Below are 19,044 nucleotides of genomic sequence, written 5' to 3'. Positions count from 1 at the left end.
ACCACCACCGACGGCTTTGTCATTACACACACTCACACACAAACACCCACACACATATTCATATTTTACTCTGCCATTTTCAGTTAAAATTTTAAGTTGAATTTTCTTTTTTGTATTTGAATAAAACAAAGAAATCAACAAAAACGAAATTTCTTTTACAAAAAAAACCGAAATTTGTCTTTTTTTTTATTACAATTTTTAATTTTAATTTTTAAGTTAATTTAACTTTAAGTTTCACAAAAATCTGAGAGAATTGAGAATATTGATAATAATAAATAAAAAAACAATTTTCATTTGTGTTTTGGCGCACACTCGTTTTGCAAAGCGTTTGATGACTTCCCCCTCCTCCGAACCACCAAACCCCGCACAGAAGAACCAAAGTATCCCCCCCACCCACTCTCCCCCACCCTTTGCCTAAGCCAAATATTCCCCAAATACGAAAAAATAATTCAAAAATTTTGATACGTTTTATGCTTAATTTTCTTTTTCCGTTTGCTTTCGTCTTCTCTTTTGTTTTTCGTCTTTTCCAGGGTCTTACCTTCTTCCTAACCTATTCAATATTCTCAGCGGTGCTGGGAATGTTGCAATTTGGTTATAATACGGGAGTGATCAATGCACCCGAAAAGAATATTGAGAATTTCATGAAGGACGTGTACAAGGATCGCTATGGCGAGGATATTAGCGAGGAGTTTATACAGCAATTGTATTCAGTTGCCGTATCCATATTTGCCATTGGTGGCATGCTCGGCGGTTTCAGTGGCGGCTGGATGGCCAATCGATTTGGCAGGTAAGTAAACAGCAAAGATGATGACTTGAAGTTGATGCTATAAATTGTTGTTTCTTTCTTTTTTGGGGGGGTGGAAAAAACAGAAAAGGCGGCTTATTGTTAAACAATGTACTCGGTATATCGGGCGCTTGTTTAATGGGCTTTACCAAAGTTAGTCATTCCTATGAAATGTTATTCCTTGGCCGGTTTATAATTGGTGTTAATTGCGGTAAGTATTGTGATTCTTCTCTCTTTCATGATGTCCGCATTTGCATTTGGTTTGTTATTTATGTAGGTCTCAATACATCATTGGTGCCAATGTACATCTCGGAAATAGCGCCACTGAATCTACGCGGTGGCTTAGGTACTGTTAATCAATTGGCTGTGACTGTAGGTTTATTATTATCCCAGGTGCTGGGCATTGAGCAAATCTTGGGCACCAATGAGGGCTGGCCCATACTGTTGGGTCTGGCCATATGTCCAGCAATATTGCAATTAATTTTACTGCCCGTTTGTCCCGAATCGCCAAGGTATCTGCTCATTACCAAACAATGGGAGGAGGAGGCAAGAAAGGGTAAGGTCGAAAAGATGAGTCTTCAATGAGATTGCACCTAACTAATTGTTTAATTAATTATTGTTACAGCATTGCGTCGTCTGCGTGCCTCTGGCTCCGTTGAGGAGGACATTGAGGAAATGCGGGCCGAGGAGCGCGCCCAACAGGCCGAGAGCCATATATCGACCATGGAGCTAATATGCTCACCCACACTGCGTCCGCCATTGATCATTGGCATTGTGATGCAGCTAAGTCAACAGTTTAGCGGTATCAATGCCGTTTTCTATTACTCCACTTCGCTCTTCATGAGCTCCGGCCTGACGGAGGAGAGCGCCAAATTTGCCACAATTGGCATTGGTGCCATTATGGTATGATAGATAACAGCAACAACAACAACAATCTTTTTATTAATATATTATTCTTTTCCCTATTTTGTTTAGGTTGTAATGACTCTGGTCTCCATACCATTGATGGATCGCACGGGTCGTCGTACTCTGCATTTGTATGGTCTTGGCGGCATGTTCATATTCTCCATATTCATCACAATATCGTTTTTGATCAAGGCAAGTTTGAGTTCGATGTGGGCCAAATATGAAGAGTTTAGCATCAAAACTAGTCCCAGTAAAAGTAAACGAATGAAAGTGAAAACTGCCTGGCCTGATAGCATTTTGTTGTTGCATACTTTTAGGCATTTGCCGAACGTTTATTCTACTATTTGAATATTGATACATACATATCTAACTAACTACATACATATATACATTTCTATATAACTAAATATTTTATGCATGAAGTTGTGTTTAAACCGCGTAGCCCCCCAAGAGGCAGGCAAAAGCAGAAAACATGAAAAAAAAAAAAACAACAAAAACTGAAACCTAAAAAACAAAAACCGTCCCCCGAAACTGAAATATCGCATGACAGTTGTCCCGCGCGTATTTCTATAAATTATTGATGTGAGATATACAACGCGCATATACATACATATCCCTCTATGCATATACATATTACACATTACATACATACATATGTATGTAGATATAGATAGGGATATGTATATGTATATGTATATGAATTCATAACAAGTAAAATTTATTGCCTGCGTCTGTTGAAGCATTCAATTTACCTATATGCTCTTCCCATACATTCATTTTCTATATTTTTTTGTTTGTTTTTAAATTTTTCAATTGAAATCTCTATTAGGGTTGTTCATTTTTTATATTAAGAATATGCAAACTGCATTTCCATATGGAACTTGAATGACCCTAACATTGTATATTTTAAACGCTAATATATATAAGAAGTATTTAGGCCAACTGCTGAGGCATTTAGTTAATTAATTTCGCCATTAAGCTTCAAATTTATTTATTCTCGCATGTGTTGTAGATTTTCCAAACAACAAATTGTATAACTGCACATACACTGTAGAAAAAATAGTATTAGAAACTTGCTTTTGCTGCATGTGATGCATTTTGTGCTTTGATTTTGAATTTGTCTTCTGTTTTGCCTAGGTTAAGTTTCGATTGCCCAAAATTGACTGGACTCAAGATCTACTCACTTGGTTGTGGCCCACAGAATGGGCCATAACCATTTGATTAAAGCAATTGTTCAGCCAACTTTGGGCAATCAGTCTCAGCCCTTGAATTAGATGCTATTCTCGACTTGGCAGGCTTTTTGCCCATTGAAAATTGATACACTTCAGCAAAATGAACACCAAAATCACACCGAAATCATTTAACGAATATATATTTATACAAAATTTAAGTTTTTTGATTTTCAATCAATTAACAACACAAATGAAATACACAATTTCGCAAAGTGTTTTTAGCAGCAGCAGAAGCACAGCAAAACAGCAAAACAGAAAAAAAAACGAGTTGTGGAAAACCAAAAAAAAAAAAAAACAACAACAACAACCATAAACAATTCGCTTAGAGAGCAGAATAATAATACATAACAAAAAACCACAATTAGTATACACAAAGCTAAATTCGCTTCTGACACAAACTCAACTCAATTTATGTAATTGTCATTTGTTAGCTAGTTTTCTTTTCTTGTTTTTACTTTCTTATTTTGGTTTTTATGTGTTTTTTTGTTTTTAATTTGAAATTTGAAATTTGAAGGTTTTTTGAAACCGTTTCTCTTATATAACAAGAACTTTTCCAGTCTAAGTATACCAAATTATGCAAAAGAAAAACTTAAACGACAGTTGCATTTTCCCTCTATGACAGCGAAAAGGATATCGGTAATTGAGAAACTAACTAACTCTTTGAGAACCAAGAAACTAAACTAAACTACTAATACTCAACAGCTAAGCCAATTAAATAATTTTCAAATTTATTGCAATTTTTAAGTCGTAAACGTAAACCCAAAACTCAACTCATGCATAAAAAGAAAAAAAAATCAAGTTAGGAAGATATATTTACTCTTATATTATTATTATAATTATCATTTACTTGACTGATTTGTTCACATTTTATTTCGAAACGATTCGTTAAACAAATTTCGAAGAAGAGAAAAATAGAAAATTTATCGTGATGAAAGAAAAAGCCTACAAATCATCGAGAATGCGAAGATTACTATGCATTTTGTATAGGAGTTTTTTGGTTATGTACAGGAAATGATCGACTGGATGTCATATCTCTCTGTGGTGGCCACATTGGGCTTTGTGGTCTTCTTTGCCGTTGGACCCGGCTCCATACCGTGGATGATAACGGCGGAGTTATTCTCGCAAGGACCTCGACCGAGTGCCATGGCCATAGCCGTGCTGGTCAATTGGATGGCTAATTTCGTTGTTGGCATTGGTTTCCCCAGCATGAAGGTGAGTTCTTCAAATAGTCAGTCTAGACGTTTCCTCTCACTCCCACTCTCTCTCTCTCTCTTTTTAGACTGCTTTGGAGAATTATACATTCTTACCGTTTAGCGTATTCTTAGCCATATTTTGGATATTCACCTATAAGAAGGTTCCTGAGACCAAAAATAAAACATTTGAAGAGATTCTGGCTCTCTTCCGTCACAATAATGGCAGGTATGTTACCACAAAGTCCACCCCCCATCATCCCCCCTCCATCGCCACCCTAACGAAAACGAATACCACATCGATACCACAAATCATAAGAAAGAAACTTGTCTAGAGAAACCCCCTACCCCCCAAAGAACTTTCTCCTTTTCCTCAATTTACTTGGAAGCTTATTATGCGGTTTTTGGAAAACCTTTTTTTTCAATTGCCCACAGAAACGTAAGAAGAAACAACAAAAAATAATACAAATAATATTATAAATTTGTGGTCAATTTTAAGATAGATTCATTATCTCATCATTTATGGTTTGGTTTTGAGTTTAGTATTGATTTGTTCTTTTAAATGATAACAACAAGTTTATTTTAATGGCACTCTCTCTCTCTCTCTCTCTCTGTTTCTAAATACAATCTATTCCCAATATCAATATATATATATATTATTTTAAAACTGACAAAAAATACGAAATCCAAAATATAAAAAAACAAAAAAACTAATAACAAAAACAAGGACATTTCGAGATAGTAGACTGTACGGGTAAGTTGCATGAAGTCTCAAAACATGGCAAAAGGGAAAACTTAAAAAACAAAAAAAACAAACCCCACCCAAAAACAATCGATAATAATAAATTGAAGCCTGGTCTTCTTTAAATGAATGAAAACAAAAACCAAAAAAAATAAAGTCTATTAAAATCGTAGCTCGTTTTTTGCTGTCCTTGTAATATTTTTAACGTTTTTATTAGCCACTTTAATTGTTCGAATTTCTCTCTATCATCTCTTTTAACTGTGACAAATAAATTTGTCTGTTTGGCATGTTTGCTTCAACTTTGCCTGTTCTTGTTTGTTACCAAAAACTGGCAACTTAAACCAAAAAAAAAAAACCAAAAACAAAAACAAAAAATCAAAAAAAACCAAAATCGAAAAATGAAAAAAAGAAATCAAAAACCATTAAATAAATAGCCCATTATTAATATGAATTTTAGTATTCTGCTCTTTCCTATAAATACATATGTCGCTATCTCTCTCTCTTTCTCTCACACACACACTTTTTGTCTATATATATATATACAAACTTATATATATACATATATGTATTGATATATTAAGGTCATATCTCATCATGTCCTCCCTTGCCCCTCTTTATTTTGCCAATCACCGTCATCTCACCATGCCACGCCATGCCTCGCCTCGCCGCCTCTTTCATCTCTCCCTCCCGCTCTCTCTTTTTGCCCCTTTGTCTCTCTCTCTCTCTCTCTGTCTCTGTCTCTCTTTTGAAAAAGTAATTTCAATTTCTAATTCATGCAGCAATTCCCTTCCCAAAAAAAACCTACATTGTCCTATTCTCGCTCTCTCATTAAAAATAAATTGGTTAGTTTAAAGCATCCAACAACAATGTCACCTACAAAGCATTCATACAAACGCACACACACACACACACACACACAAACACACTTAAATGAGAAACACATCCTTACACTGATTATGTTGTTTGCCCATTTAGCGAGGACAGTGTCAACGGTAATGATAGTTGCTCGACAGCGGACATTGAAATTTCGCAACGTGATAACGTTGCTTACTCTAGAAGTAACTCTATCATCAACAACACCAACAACACGCCAACCAAATTGCAGTAACCGTAACGGTAACCGTTACCGTAACCGAAACCAATACCAATGCCATGCCGTGTCGCAACGTTTAACTCCCCCAAAAACCACCCCACCCCACTCATTTGCAGAATTGAAGAGAACAAAAAACCAACCAGAACCAACCCGAACCAACCCAACCCAACCCAACCACAAGCCACACACTACGCCACCCTCTTCTCTTGTGTTGTTGTTGTTGTTGTTATTAATATGCCGTATTTAATTTATTTTGTAATTTAACTTTAATGTGCACAAGAAATTTTGTTAGAAAATGCTTACCAACTTGACCAACTGAACCAAAGTAAACTCGTTCACAATCCGTTTCGAAGGATAAACAAATTAGAAACAAAAATATTTAGTTTATCTCTTAAAAAAGTAAGCATTTTCATAATTATTACACTTTATTATTTACATTGTGTTCTATACATATATACTTACATATAGATAATTTTAATGATATTTTGCATTATAATTTTTATTGTCCATCTTCTTTTTCTAAGTCTGTTTTTTTTTTTTTTTTGTGTTTTTTCTGTTTTTGTATAATTTAATTAAGAAAATTGTGTTAAGTGACTTTTAGTTAGTTCATTTGATTTGCATATAAAAGCCGAGCTTAATAAACTTCCAAGCGAAAAGACAATTCAATTCCGTTTTATCCTTTCACCTCTCAAGCTCTTTCAGCTCAGGTAAACTTGTATTCAACAGTTTACAAGGACATACAGATACATACACACAAACACATACACACAAAGAGTTAGTTGAGAATGTCAATTTCTTGAAACTATAATCCATTTGTCTTTGCACTAGCTTAGTATAAGAATATTAGGTACTCGGATCAGTCTAAGCCTTCCAATGAGTGGCGACAATCAAAGAATCTATATAGACTTTAGTTTTATATAGACTTTAACCATATTGTCGTAGATTAAAACATTTTCTTGTACTTTTGTCAGAAACTAAACTAGTTGAACAAGGCTAACCAAAACTGATTTGGAAACATTCAGTATCCATTGTCCTTGATATTTCCATTATTGATTAGGAAAATGATTGCTCATGAGTTGTAAGTTAATTATTTTAGGGATATGCTGAAGAACAAAAGCAAATTTACTAGCTAAACCAATCAAACTTAGAAGTTTTGAAGGATTATTTTCAAATAGGTTGCCATTATCCAGGTAAATCGGGGAAAAACACACACAAGTCGCAGCAAAATAAGTAATATATGTCTAAAACTAGACTCTAGACGAGATCATATATATCTAGTTTACAAGAAACCCTTTGTTTTTTGTTGTTCCCCGCTCCTCCAATTACTCTCACACTGTTTTTGGTCCTTAATGCGTCTCAGCCTCTTTACATACGTATCGATCATTCAAACGAAACAAGTACAACAAAAAGAAAGTAAAAAACAACAACAAACAAAAAGAAAACGACAAAAAAAAATAGACAAAAACAAAAAATCAAATTTAAATTTAAAATACATTTACACTTAAAACATAATCGTAGAGTGTGCGAATTTCAGGAGTATGCTAAACTGCACAAATAGCTTGGAGCCACAATCAATGAATTCTGGCATCGAGCATGCCGCCTTGATGGTATCTGAGGAGAAGACCCAACATGACTCACGTAAGAATCGAATCTGAATCTGAACCAACACACAGAAAAACACACACACACACACCCACGCATAGAAACATGCAACACACACACACACACAAACACACTCAGAGAATAATTTAATGAAATGAAATTACATTTTTTATGTTTATTAAAATCAAAATCAAAACCAAAAAAAAACATTAATGTTGTCCAAGTACACACGCACACACACATACACCTAGATAAATACATCTACAATCTAGGTAAACACAAACCAAAACTAAAATAAGCTAGTTAACACACACACACACACACAAATAAAACTTCACTAGGGGGAATTCGGCCCTTTTTTCCAGATATTTAATCAATAAGCCAATTGTTAAGACTAAACTTTAAAAACATTTTGCTATATTTCTTAATAAAATCAAATATAAAGTGACTAATCTCAGAAAAGTGCATTCTGCCCAAAAAAGTATGCTATATTTTGAGTAAACAAACTGTTTACAGAATTTTAATAAAACAAAACTTCATTATGAACAAAATATTTACAGTTATGAAGAGTTTTTTGGCATGACTTTAACAGCTGATTTCTCAACAGTGTTGTAAAACGGCGAAAAAATGGTTACAGAACAATCTGCATTTAAATTTCAACAGTTTCATTTAACTTTCAAAATTGACTCAAAATTCATTTAAATAATGACTCGATTCCCCATAGTGCACACTTACACACACACACACATACATGCGAAATTATCTCTTTCAACATTTGTAAACATGTCCGCATAAACAAAATTTGTCTTATTTGTTTCAACACAATTTTAAATGAAATCAAATTAAACATAATTAGCAAACATTTTCACATTTAAAACAAAGAAGAAAAAAGAAAACACAAACAATTTTTATGTTATTTTTACTAACCAACATCCAAATCAGCTCATATTTAGCAATCATTTTAATTTACTAAATATTTATTTTAATTTTCTTTGCCTGCAAATAGTTAATACCAAAAGAAAAACTAAAACTAATATGTGTATTAATAATATATTTTGTATATACTTACTTATTTCTTATCAATAATCGTACAATTTATTATATTTGATGTAGTTTTTTGTAGTTTGTGCTAGTTTTGAAATTTAATTTTTCTTCGTCTCCAAAAAAAAAAAAAAAAAAAAAACCAAAAATATTGATATGGATTTTCATTTTATTTTCTTGAATTGATGAAATGCATTTAAACAAAAACCCAAATAATAACAATTTATTGGATATCAAATCATCATCAACTGGATAACACAACCAACAACAACTACAACCAACAACAACAACAACAACTCGAAACTTCAATTCAACAATGCACACAAATCAAATTGTTAAACAATTCAACTACTGTATGTAACCAAATGAATGAAATGCATATATATATATTATATATATATATATACGTATATTGGCGAACCGATCTGAACGAACAACTTGCATGAAATTTGCCAATTTCGTTGGCTTTTCTGTTCTTTGTTTTTCCTTTTTTTCGTTTTTTTTTTGTTTTTTTTTTTTGTAATTTTAATTACTAAAGTCTTTGGTACGACCTCGTTTTCATTGACGGTTGAAGGCATGGGTCCATATCCTTTAAGCGATAGCACCAATCTATTGGGTCCAACATCGACTAGTTATGCCAGCGGAGGTTTCGGTCTAACCAGTGGCAACATCGGCAGCGGAGTCGCCGGCGGTGGCCCGGCCACTTGCTATACGAACTATGGTACAAACATACAAACGCCAGTTCCTAATCGCAAATGTTACTACAATAACGACGAGTCGGCCGACTATGGGCGAGATGACAATTTTCGCCGACACTCGGCGCACGGACGAATGTCATGTAGGTGTCACCTTCAAACGTATCCACACTTTAGCTCTCTCTCTCTCTCTTTCTCTCTCTCTCACCACTCAGCTAATAACAAATTGAAAAGCATTTACAAGAAAATGCCTCTTACACCCAGAATTGCACCCGAATAATCGTTAAGAGACGCGAAAGGCCCAACAAAGAAATTAGAAAACATTTGTCAAAGGAACAACAAGACAGTTCACTTTAGATTCAGTTAACTGAATTATCTTATAACCAAATTAACATAAAATTACAACAACTATCGAAATTTGTAGCTTTCAGTTTTTGTATAATTTGTAATTGTTTATTTGTTTGTTTTAGTACGCAAGTGAAACTCAACATATGGGACCCAGAAATACTCGTATATAGATCAAGTGATTGATTAAGCAAGCGAATCAAACAATTGGCTAAGTAAAAACTCAAAAGGCTTTATCTACGCAACAAAAAACCAAAAACACACAAACGACCAATTAACAAATAACACTCAAACACTCACTCGATCACTCACTCACCCAATCAATCTATCATTCAATTGCCAATTCAATGCGCCTAAAACTATGCAATGCTAAATACAAAACATTCATCCACTAAATGGTTACTCCACTTGACCCTCTGCAAGGATATTGCTGAAAGTTTGAATCCTTTTTAATGTCAATCTCACCAAATGATCAACTATCAAGCGTATCATCAGCTAATTTATAATCTTGCATGACTTTTTATTAGCATAAGCATTTGGCATGGTAAAATAGTTAATAATGGCATGATGCACGTCTTTTTTTCTGTTTTGTTTTACATTATATAACTGCATGCACTTTTTAAGATTGAAATCTAACGACGAAGGAACAACACAGCTAAATATTATTTAATAAAACTAATAAAAAAAAAAAAAAAAAAATGAACCCCCAACAGCATAAATTGAAATAAAGTTGATAAATTTGGCTGACCTCATGAACTAATCAAATTTTTATCTATTGCTCTTGCTTTTCACTCTGCTCTGCTTATTCCTTTGTGTCGATGCCACCACCTAATCCGCCACCACTTTAACCACCACCACCGCTACTACTACCACGCCCCCCAAAAACCCCAAAACCGAAACCCCAAACCGAAACCCCAACCACACAACCGCTATGCGTCCTGTATGTATGTAGCTGCATCCGAGCGATTTTTAGACGGCGGCCGAAGTACACACCAGGGCCGGAACGCTGCCTCTGTGCCCCATCACCTTCGTCAGCAACCAGCACCAACTGTCTGCCTGCCGAACAGCGGGCCTTGACTGAGGAGCAACGCCTCACCTGAACCTCCTCCTCCTCCTACATTGTCTCCGCCTCAGCGTCCGCATCAGCCTGAACACCAACAACAACAACAACAAACTGCCAGCAGTCGCAATGAAGAGCAGCAACTACGATTCAACACAACAACAACAACAACAACAAATACACACGAATATATACATTGCAGTTATGACAACAAGGATATTGTATGTGATCAGGGCTCCTCTTCAATGCACGAGCCGCCTCTAACGGCTCAAACTCAGGAGTCTCAGAATGCCATTTTGAGTCACTGCCAACGCAGCAAACAGCAGCAACAACATAGCCACAGTCACAGCCATAGTCATAGTCCGCATCACAGTCGTCACACATCACCGCACAGTCACTCCCAGCAGCAACAACAGCCACAGCCACAGCCACAACAGCAGCAACAGCAACAACAACAGCAATCACATGCCCATTCCCATCATCATCATTATCGCCGCAAACGACGACAGGCAACTGGAAGTGGTAGCCTACCCGGAGCCCATACCAGCAACAATCATCACGGCAATAACAACACAAATACATCCTCGTCACGGCATTCAAATGGTTGCTCATCATCGAATCGCCGTCGTCATCGTTCGGTCACCGACATGTCCTCCAATTCAATCAATGCCGATCGTGAGATTCAAGAGATCATGATGGTGCGCAAAACCTGTTGCACTGAGTTGGCCCAATGCTTCGCCGAGGATCTGTACGGCTCGTCGTCGCGTCGTCCCAGCAGTTGTTGCACCAGCTCCGATTATTGCTATCAAACCGATTCGACAAGCCTCTATGGGGATTCGCGGTCCACATTGAGTCGCAACAATTCAATCAAATCGGCCTCGGCTGCCATCAGGAAGCAGCAACGTTTGAATAATCGTCAACCCAGTTATACCTCCATATCGCTACGTGGCCTCAATGATAGCTCCTTGACCTCGATCTTTGATCGTGCCAAACAGACCGCCTCCGCCTCCGGCCTACCCGAATATGCCTGCTCACCCTCGCCCATACGCTGGAGTTTTCTGGCCGGCGATAATGATAACAATGGCAGCAAATCATCGACAACGGAAATCGAACAGAGATCCGTCGAGCGCGAGGAGGAGGACAAAATGGATGCCTGGCACATGCCAGAGCCGGAAAAGAAGCCATGCCGCAAGATAAGCTATCAGGACGATGACGAGGGACCCAGCACCTCGGCTGCGGCTGCTGCCGCACGTAAGCGGCGCAGCAGCAGCTATCATTGCGAATTCGAGGAGGAGGAAGCTTCCACCACGGCCATATTGTATCATCAGGATCCAGGTGAATCGTTTAACAATTGCTGCAGCAACTATATACAATGCAATACGTATTTGGATCAGGATTTGCAAATAACCAGCGAGGATATACATCAGTATTTGTCAAAGGGTCAGCAGTCAATCGATTCATCGGATATACTAAACAATTCCAAGAATTATCCATTTCAACCCAGCAATACATTGGAATTTCAATATAAGAACAATTTCCAACAGAATGGTAATCAAAACGTTGATCAAAAGGAAACGAATCTCAATCAAATGGAGGATCATCATCATCATCATCAGCAGCAGCAGCAGCATCATCATCACAATCAGCAGCAACAGACCACCAATATCAATCTATCGACCAGTTCGAACAACATCAACATTGTGTTCAATAGCAATATGCAATCAAATGCCGGCACTGCCACTGGCGGCAACGAGGTGAAATTCATCAACAACTGCAATCGCAGCTACGACTACACCAACATGTCGGGCCATCTGAATTTCGACAAGCCGCTGGGCATTGTGGAACTGCCAAAGGAGTTCGGTGTCATTGGCGGCGGTCATGCCGATGCCTCGATCAATTCCACAACCGCAAGTGAACATTCATCGTCGCTGCCATCGCCCACACCGATGCCGCATCATTTCGAGTCATTTGATGCTGCCTCCGAGCATAATCTTATGTCGCCGTGCCTTGGTTCCCCGGGCTCGGTCAATCCCAGTGGCGATGATTCCTTTGTCCACTTGCATCATCATCATCATTCCCATCCGCATTCACATCAGCATCAGCATCAGCAACAGCATACGCATTATACGCACTCGCACCCGCATAGCCATGCTTCCTCCGCCTCCGCCTCCGCCTCCTCATCCCATCACCAGCATCAGCAACATCAGCATATGCACCCCTACAACATGGCCGATGTCGAGCAGTTTCGTCTGGGCAACGCCTTCAAGAAAGTGCGCAAGCGTGCACGCAAATACACAGACTTCCTGCGCAAAAAGTGAAAAGTGCAATCAAGAGATTCACTAATCCCTCTCCTTACCCTCCCCCCACCCACACACTCACACACCGTCACAATACATAGATTCGCCCTATTTTGGACGCAAATATGTGGTTGTTGCCAAGCCTCGGCAGCGTCGTACCCAAAGCCTGGACGAGGATTGAGAGGGGAACACCAACAACAACCGCCGCAGCAGCCGCCGCCGCAGCCGCCGCAGCAGACAAGCAATAACTAAGCTAAACAAAAAACCAAATATTAAAACAAAATTAAAATATATAAAACATTTTTCTATTTAAATTACAATTTTGTACACTGCCAAAAAAACAAAAAAACAAAAAAAAAAAAAAAAAAAAAACATAAAAAACAAATGAAACAAAAGTAATAATTAAATAAATGAACAAAAGAATGTTTAAATAGGTTACAAATAATACACACACAAATTCACTCACACACACACACAGCTACAACAACAAGAAGAAGAAGATGAAGAAGAAGATGAACAACAACAAACAACAACAACGACTATTTTAAATAACAAGAAAAATGTATTTAAGATTTTTCGAAAATTTGCATATAAAAATATATATATATATACATATATATATATATGTATATATATTAAAGCATGCATAAAGCAACAACAAAAACAAAAACCAAATAAGAAGGAGAATAAAAAACAAAAACAAAAAGAAAAAAGCACAACCTACTCAAGCATTAAAGAAATTAGTTAATAAAATATTTAACAAGAAATTAGTTTTAAGTATGAAAACAACAACAACAACAACAACAAATTTAGAGTTTCAGCAGAACGCAAATTACAAGCAAAAACCAAAAACATCAAACAAAATAAAAAAAAAAAACAAATAATAATTATAATTAAATTAACAAGAATTGAAATTTAAAAAAAAATAAACTTGTAGTCAAAAAAAAAAAAAAAAAAACTACAATTAAAAAAAAAAAACAAAAGCAAGTTAAAGAATATTAAACAACAACAAGAAAACATAAATTACAACATAAAATTAAGGTGACATTTTTTTTCGATTTATTTATTTTATATGCGCATTTTTTGTGACAAAAAAACAAAAAAAAAACAAAAGCAAAAAAGACAAAACCAAAAAAACAAAAACCGAAAAAAAAAACATTATATAGAAAACCAAAACAAAAACCTCCTCCTCCAAAAAAGAAAAAAAGGACATAACAATTTTCATTATTATAGAATTATTTAACAAATGTTTTTTGCTCAACACACAAAGAAAATGGAAAACTTAAACAAATCAGTTAAACAGACATTGCAATTGACATCAAGGGGGGAGGGTTGGACTTATGCAATTTCCAAAGGATAAACCTCTATATGATGAGATTCTGGAAGAGATTACTACTCTTCTCTCTATAGTCTTGTCCGACTTGTCCAACTTTAAGGGGAACTTGGCCGATCTATTGAGTCACTATTCTATATAGACCCGAAGAGAAGATATATCTCTTCTAAAGTGTTGACTTTGTGTTGAGATCAGACTTCTATATGTCATAAAGAAACTTTCTAGTTCTCTACTTACATCCTTGTCAAAACGAGAAGTCCTTAGAAGGGTTTAACTTTTAGGATCTCTCTCCCCGACTTTTTAAGAAATTTCAAGATTGATTGCAATGTCCATGTCCAACCAACAAAGAGCCTTGTTTTCCTTTTTTTAGTCTGTTTCCTTAGCCCCAACAGAATCCTTTTACTTTCTACCACCCCACAAGGACCCCAAATAAACCAAACCGAATAATGCAAATAATAGAGAGATAGAACAATGATTAAACGAAAGCGATAAAAATATTTAAAACAAAAAAAAAAACATAAAAACCAACTGTCTTCCAATTATATTTCTAATTTCATTTCATTCGTTAACAAAAAAAAAAAAAAAAAAAAAAAAAAATCGGTTAAATCGAAACGTACCTTGCGTGAGAACAACAACAGAAAATATATAAAAAATAAAGAAAAAAACATTGAAAAGAAAGTGTAAATAATAAAAACAACAAACAAACAAAAAAAATGCTGTTAATTAATTAAATTAAACATGAAACAAGTTCAAGAACAATTTCAAAATTTATAATTTCGTAGTGAACCGAGATAAAAAAAAAAAAAATAAAATAAAATGAAAATATATATACATAAAATTGCACTGCCAAAACAAAGAAGATACAACTAATTTAACTAAATGAAATGGTTTTACGAATCGACAACAAAGCAAACAAGCAAATAGTTAAACAATTAAACACGGACAAAACAATAACAACAAGTCAAAAAGTAACAACAAAAACAACTGCTGTAAATATAAGAATGAATACATATAGAGAAAACAAAAAAAAAGAAAAGGAAAAACAAAAGGAAAAACCAACCAAATCATAGACATTTTTTAAAGGCACATACAAACATACAATACTTTCATTTATGCACACACACACACACACACACACACACATATATACGCGTATGTGTGTAAATGGAATTTGCCGATTGTTGTTTTATTGTATGTATTTTGTTGTTGGTTTTTTGTTTTTTTCCATTTAGATATTAGCAATAAATTAGTTTCGTTCAAATATCCTTTTAGCCAGGATGAAAATGCTTTAGACCAGAAGTCAGTCAGCATCCGATCCGTGTAAGCCAAATTCGACAATGCATCCTGGCCACAGGGTATTTCCAAGTCGGCGAATTCGACTTGTGGGCAGTTTTTTTTTTTTTTTTTTTTTCTAATCAAAAACCAAAATGAAAAGAACAAAAGAAAAAAAAATGTTAACATTGCATTAAAACTCAAATATAGAAATATGTGAAAAACCAAAAAATTTATATAGATGAATTCAAAGCTCATTATAAAGCAAAGCAAGACAGAAGAGAGAAGAATGAAAAGCAAAAGGAAAGGAAAGGAAAGTAAAGGAAAAACTACATGTTAAACAATGTTAACTGGTTGTGAGTTTGATTTGATAAACAACTGAGATACTTTCTCCCCCTCCCCCATCCCCCTCCTATGCTCCTTTGCCCCACCCCTCCTGCTGTCCTTGTTTCAGTCTGTCAGACTCTAGATCTATCTATATCTCTCTCTCTCTTTTATCTTTCAGAATGGTTAGCAAAGTATCTGAGATGCATATCAGTTGAGCCGAACTAGTCTAATGTTGTTAGGCATTATGCTAAATGTAAATAACTAACTAACTATTATAAATTAAATTAAACTAACTAATTAACACAAGAGAAAGCAAAAGTATAAGCAGAGAGGAAGATTATCAAGCATTAATTAACATATTATCCAAGGCAAGCAACAAAAACAAAACAAAAAAAAACAAACACACACACACAAACAGAGACACAAACAAAGAAAAAACCAAATTAATAATATATAATAATAATAATAATAATAATAATAAATGAAATAATTAATGCATACAACAATTTTAATGTTAATACGTAGCAAAACAAAAACAAAAAAAACTTAAACAAAAACACAAAATATTTAAATCGAATCACTTGAAGGACTTAAAACAAAGCAAAGACGAAGAAGAAGACTTTCAAGATTTATGATAATCACAAAAACAAAAAAAAAAAAAACAAAAATATTTAAAACAAAATGTAGCCGCAATACACCTGCCACTCCTTCCCCGCCCCAGCCCCCGCCCCACAACCTTTTCTAACCAAACCAAGTTTCCTCACCTTTTTTTTTTCCTTCCCATATTCAAAAGGCGTAAAGGGAAAACTAATCAATTTTCAAGAACAACAACAACAACAACAATATATAGTTGTGTACATAATTAGTTATTCATCATTATATATACATATATATATATATATATATGATACATACATACATATATCTATATATAAATAATACAGAACGATGAAATGTTTAAGCTTAAGCAAAAAATAAAACAAAAACAATTGAAATGAAATTCATAAAAACAAAACAAAAACAGGCATAAATAATATTTAAAAAAAAGAAGAAAAAAACAACAAAATTATATTAAAAACCAATTGAGTTGACGTTAGTTAATACAAATTCATGCAAACAAGTTGAAGGCAAATAACAACAATTACAATAAAACTAACAATTAATAATAATAATGATGCAATAATAATAAATAAATTAATAAATATATAAAATAGAAGTAATTGAATAATTATAATTGATATACCAACAATAAACTTGAACATACTTAGGTATATATACTTCTGAATTTAAATAATTTTTAGCAAAACAAAACAAGAAACAAAAACAAAAAAAAAACAAACTGAAAAACCAAAACCAAACGAAAACTAACTTAAAAATAAAAATCAAATTCTAACACTTGAAAATTAAAACACAAAACAAGAAAAACAAACAAAGTCTATGATGAAATGAAAATTGAAGAATTAAGTAACACGTAAAAATTGCTCAATTTAGCAAACGAGAGTAACAAATAAAGAATTATACGTTAAGTAATAATTTCAAAAGAAAAAAGAATTCAATTAGCAATTGTGTTTTATTCATGACATCAAACCGAAGCACCTCCTCCAGAACGATCCGAATGTCCCGTTTCTAGATTTAATCACTTCCTCAAAGAGGGACCAATAAGATCCCCAATATGTCCTTGACAGTCTCTACGGATTAGCATCAAACAATGTTATGGTTATCTCCTTCCTTTTTTCATCTTTTTCGAAGGACATTTCAGGACCTGAGGATGTAAATCGATGCACATGGACAACGACTTCAACCTAGGCAAAGGACACTCCAATCGCCTTTAAAATGACCGAGTTATGACCAGTTTTCTGTTTTTTTGACTTGTAATTTTTTCCAAGTCCCAAATTGAAGCAAGGGACAAAAAAATCTGAGGAAAACTACAAAATCCTTGATATCTCAGCTCTCCGCAGGACTATCGCCATGTCCTTTGCACCAACTTTAGTCCTTGATGATTTGAATCTTTTGACATCAGATTCGTCCCGATCCTTCAAAGGACTCGCAAGATATTTGCCTTTTTTCTTTCAGAAAAAAAGTCCTTTTATCTCAGCCACCCGAAGGACATTCCAGGATCTGTTAGTGCCAGTCGAAGCAGTTCATTAAGGACTATCATCTGACCAAAGAACATCCTGATCGTCCTTGAAATGGCTGAGTAATAAGGATATTTCTTGTATTTTTGCGATTTTTGGCCATTTTTCTGACTCTCCCCCCTTACAAAAATTCAAGCAATATTTTTGTAAGGATATTGAAAATCCTTGAATGCAGTTCGATAGTCCTGATCCTGGAGAACCAGAAAAGGTATGTCCTGTCGAATTCGGTCAATGTCCTGCGAAGTTATAAGCTCTAGAAAATAATCCTTTTTTCGTTTTTTAGCTCTAAAATCCACAAATCCTGCCGCAGGACGAAAGGACATGGCTCCTTAAGATGTCCTTGATGATCTTTACTTATTGGCATGAAAAAAACTGGGGGTCATCTAAGGATGAAGGACATGAAATATTCTGAAAAAGTCCTTGTTCTCAGCTATCCGAAGGACATCCCAGGACCTGAGGATGTAAATCGATGCACATGGTAAAGGAGCTTCCTCACGCCAAAAGACATTCCTCTCGTCCTTGAAATGACGGAGTTATGAGCAGTTTTCTGTTTTTTTGACTTGTAATTTTTTCAAAGTCCCAAATTGAAGAAAAGGATCAAAAAATCTGAGGAAAACCACAAAATCCTTGATATCTCCGCTCTCCGCAGGACTACCGCCATGTCCTTTGCACCAACTATAGTCCTTGATGATTCGAATCTTTTGACATCAGATTCGTCCCGATCCTTCAAAGGACTCGCGAGATATTTGCCTTTTTTCTTTCAGCAAAAAAGTCCTTTTATCTCAGCCACCCGAAGGACATTCCAGGATCTGTTAGTGCCAGTCGAAGCAGATCATTAAGGACTATCATCTGACCAAAGGACATCCTGATCGTCCTTGAAATGGCTGAGTAATAAGGATATTTCTTGTATTTTTGCGATTTTTGGCCATTTTTCTGACTCTCCCCCTTACAAAAATTCAAGCGATATTTTTGGAAGGATATTGAAAATCC

The 19,044-nt window shown here is 35.2% G+C and overlaps 2 protein-coding genes across 20 annotated transcripts in view; both read left to right on the top strand.

Moving 5' to 3' along the window:
* Positions 1–17,470, top strand: part of LOC137574258 (glucose transporter type 1-like) — a 34,657-nt gene extending 17,187 nt beyond the window's left edge. For 5 of the 19 annotated variants that reach the window (XM_068286454.1, XM_068286452.1, XM_068286466.1 and 2 more), the window contains 9 exons: positions 531–787; positions 871–995; positions 1,062–1,340; positions 1,410–1,687; positions 1,760–1,882; positions 3,910–4,134; positions 4,202–4,341; positions 4,840–4,866; positions 5,436–5,787. In XM_068286454.1, coding sequence (XP_068142555.1) covers positions 531–787; positions 871–995; positions 1,062–1,340; positions 1,410–1,687; positions 1,760–1,882; positions 3,910–4,134; positions 4,202–4,341; positions 4,840–4,866; positions 5,436–5,706 — 1,725 coding nt within the window. In that variant the 3' untranslated portion in view covers positions 5,707–5,787. Of the gene's footprint in view, positions 1–530; positions 788–870; positions 996–1,061; positions 1,341–1,409; positions 1,688–1,759; positions 1,883–3,909; positions 4,135–4,201; positions 4,342–4,839; positions 4,867–5,435; positions 5,788–5,829; positions 6,609–7,481; positions 7,586–9,128; positions 9,429–10,582 lie in introns of those variants that run through there. The other 14 variants (XM_068286458.1, XM_068286457.1, XM_068286469.1 and 11 more) reach the window with 10 other exon arrangements.
* On the top strand, positions 10,936–14,261 carry LOC137574261 (glucose transporter type 1-like). Its single transcript, XM_068286472.1, has one exon. It carries the CDS (start codon positions 10,936–10,938, stop codon positions 13,006–13,008), a length of 2,073 nt encoding a protein of 690 aa, XP_068142573.1. The 3' UTR covers positions 13,009–14,261.
* Positions 17,471–19,044: the final 1,574 nt, after the last annotated feature.

The sequence above is a fragment of the Drosophila tropicalis genome, unplaced genomic scaffold, assembly GCF_018151085.1.
Source record: "Drosophila tropicalis isolate 14030-0801.00 unplaced genomic scaffold, ASM1815108v1 contig_443, whole genome shotgun sequence".
Classification (NCBI taxonomy): domain Eukaryota; kingdom Metazoa; phylum Arthropoda; class Insecta; order Diptera; family Drosophilidae; genus Drosophila; species Drosophila tropicalis.
This window is presented reverse-complemented; position numbering and strand designations above follow the sequence as displayed.

Bases quoted from the DNA above. Each gene is read 5' to 3' on its own strand.
- LOC137574261 (XM_068286472.1), top strand. From the start codon at position 10,936: ATGCACGAGCCGCCTCTAACGGCTCAAACTCAGGAGTCTCAGAATGCC.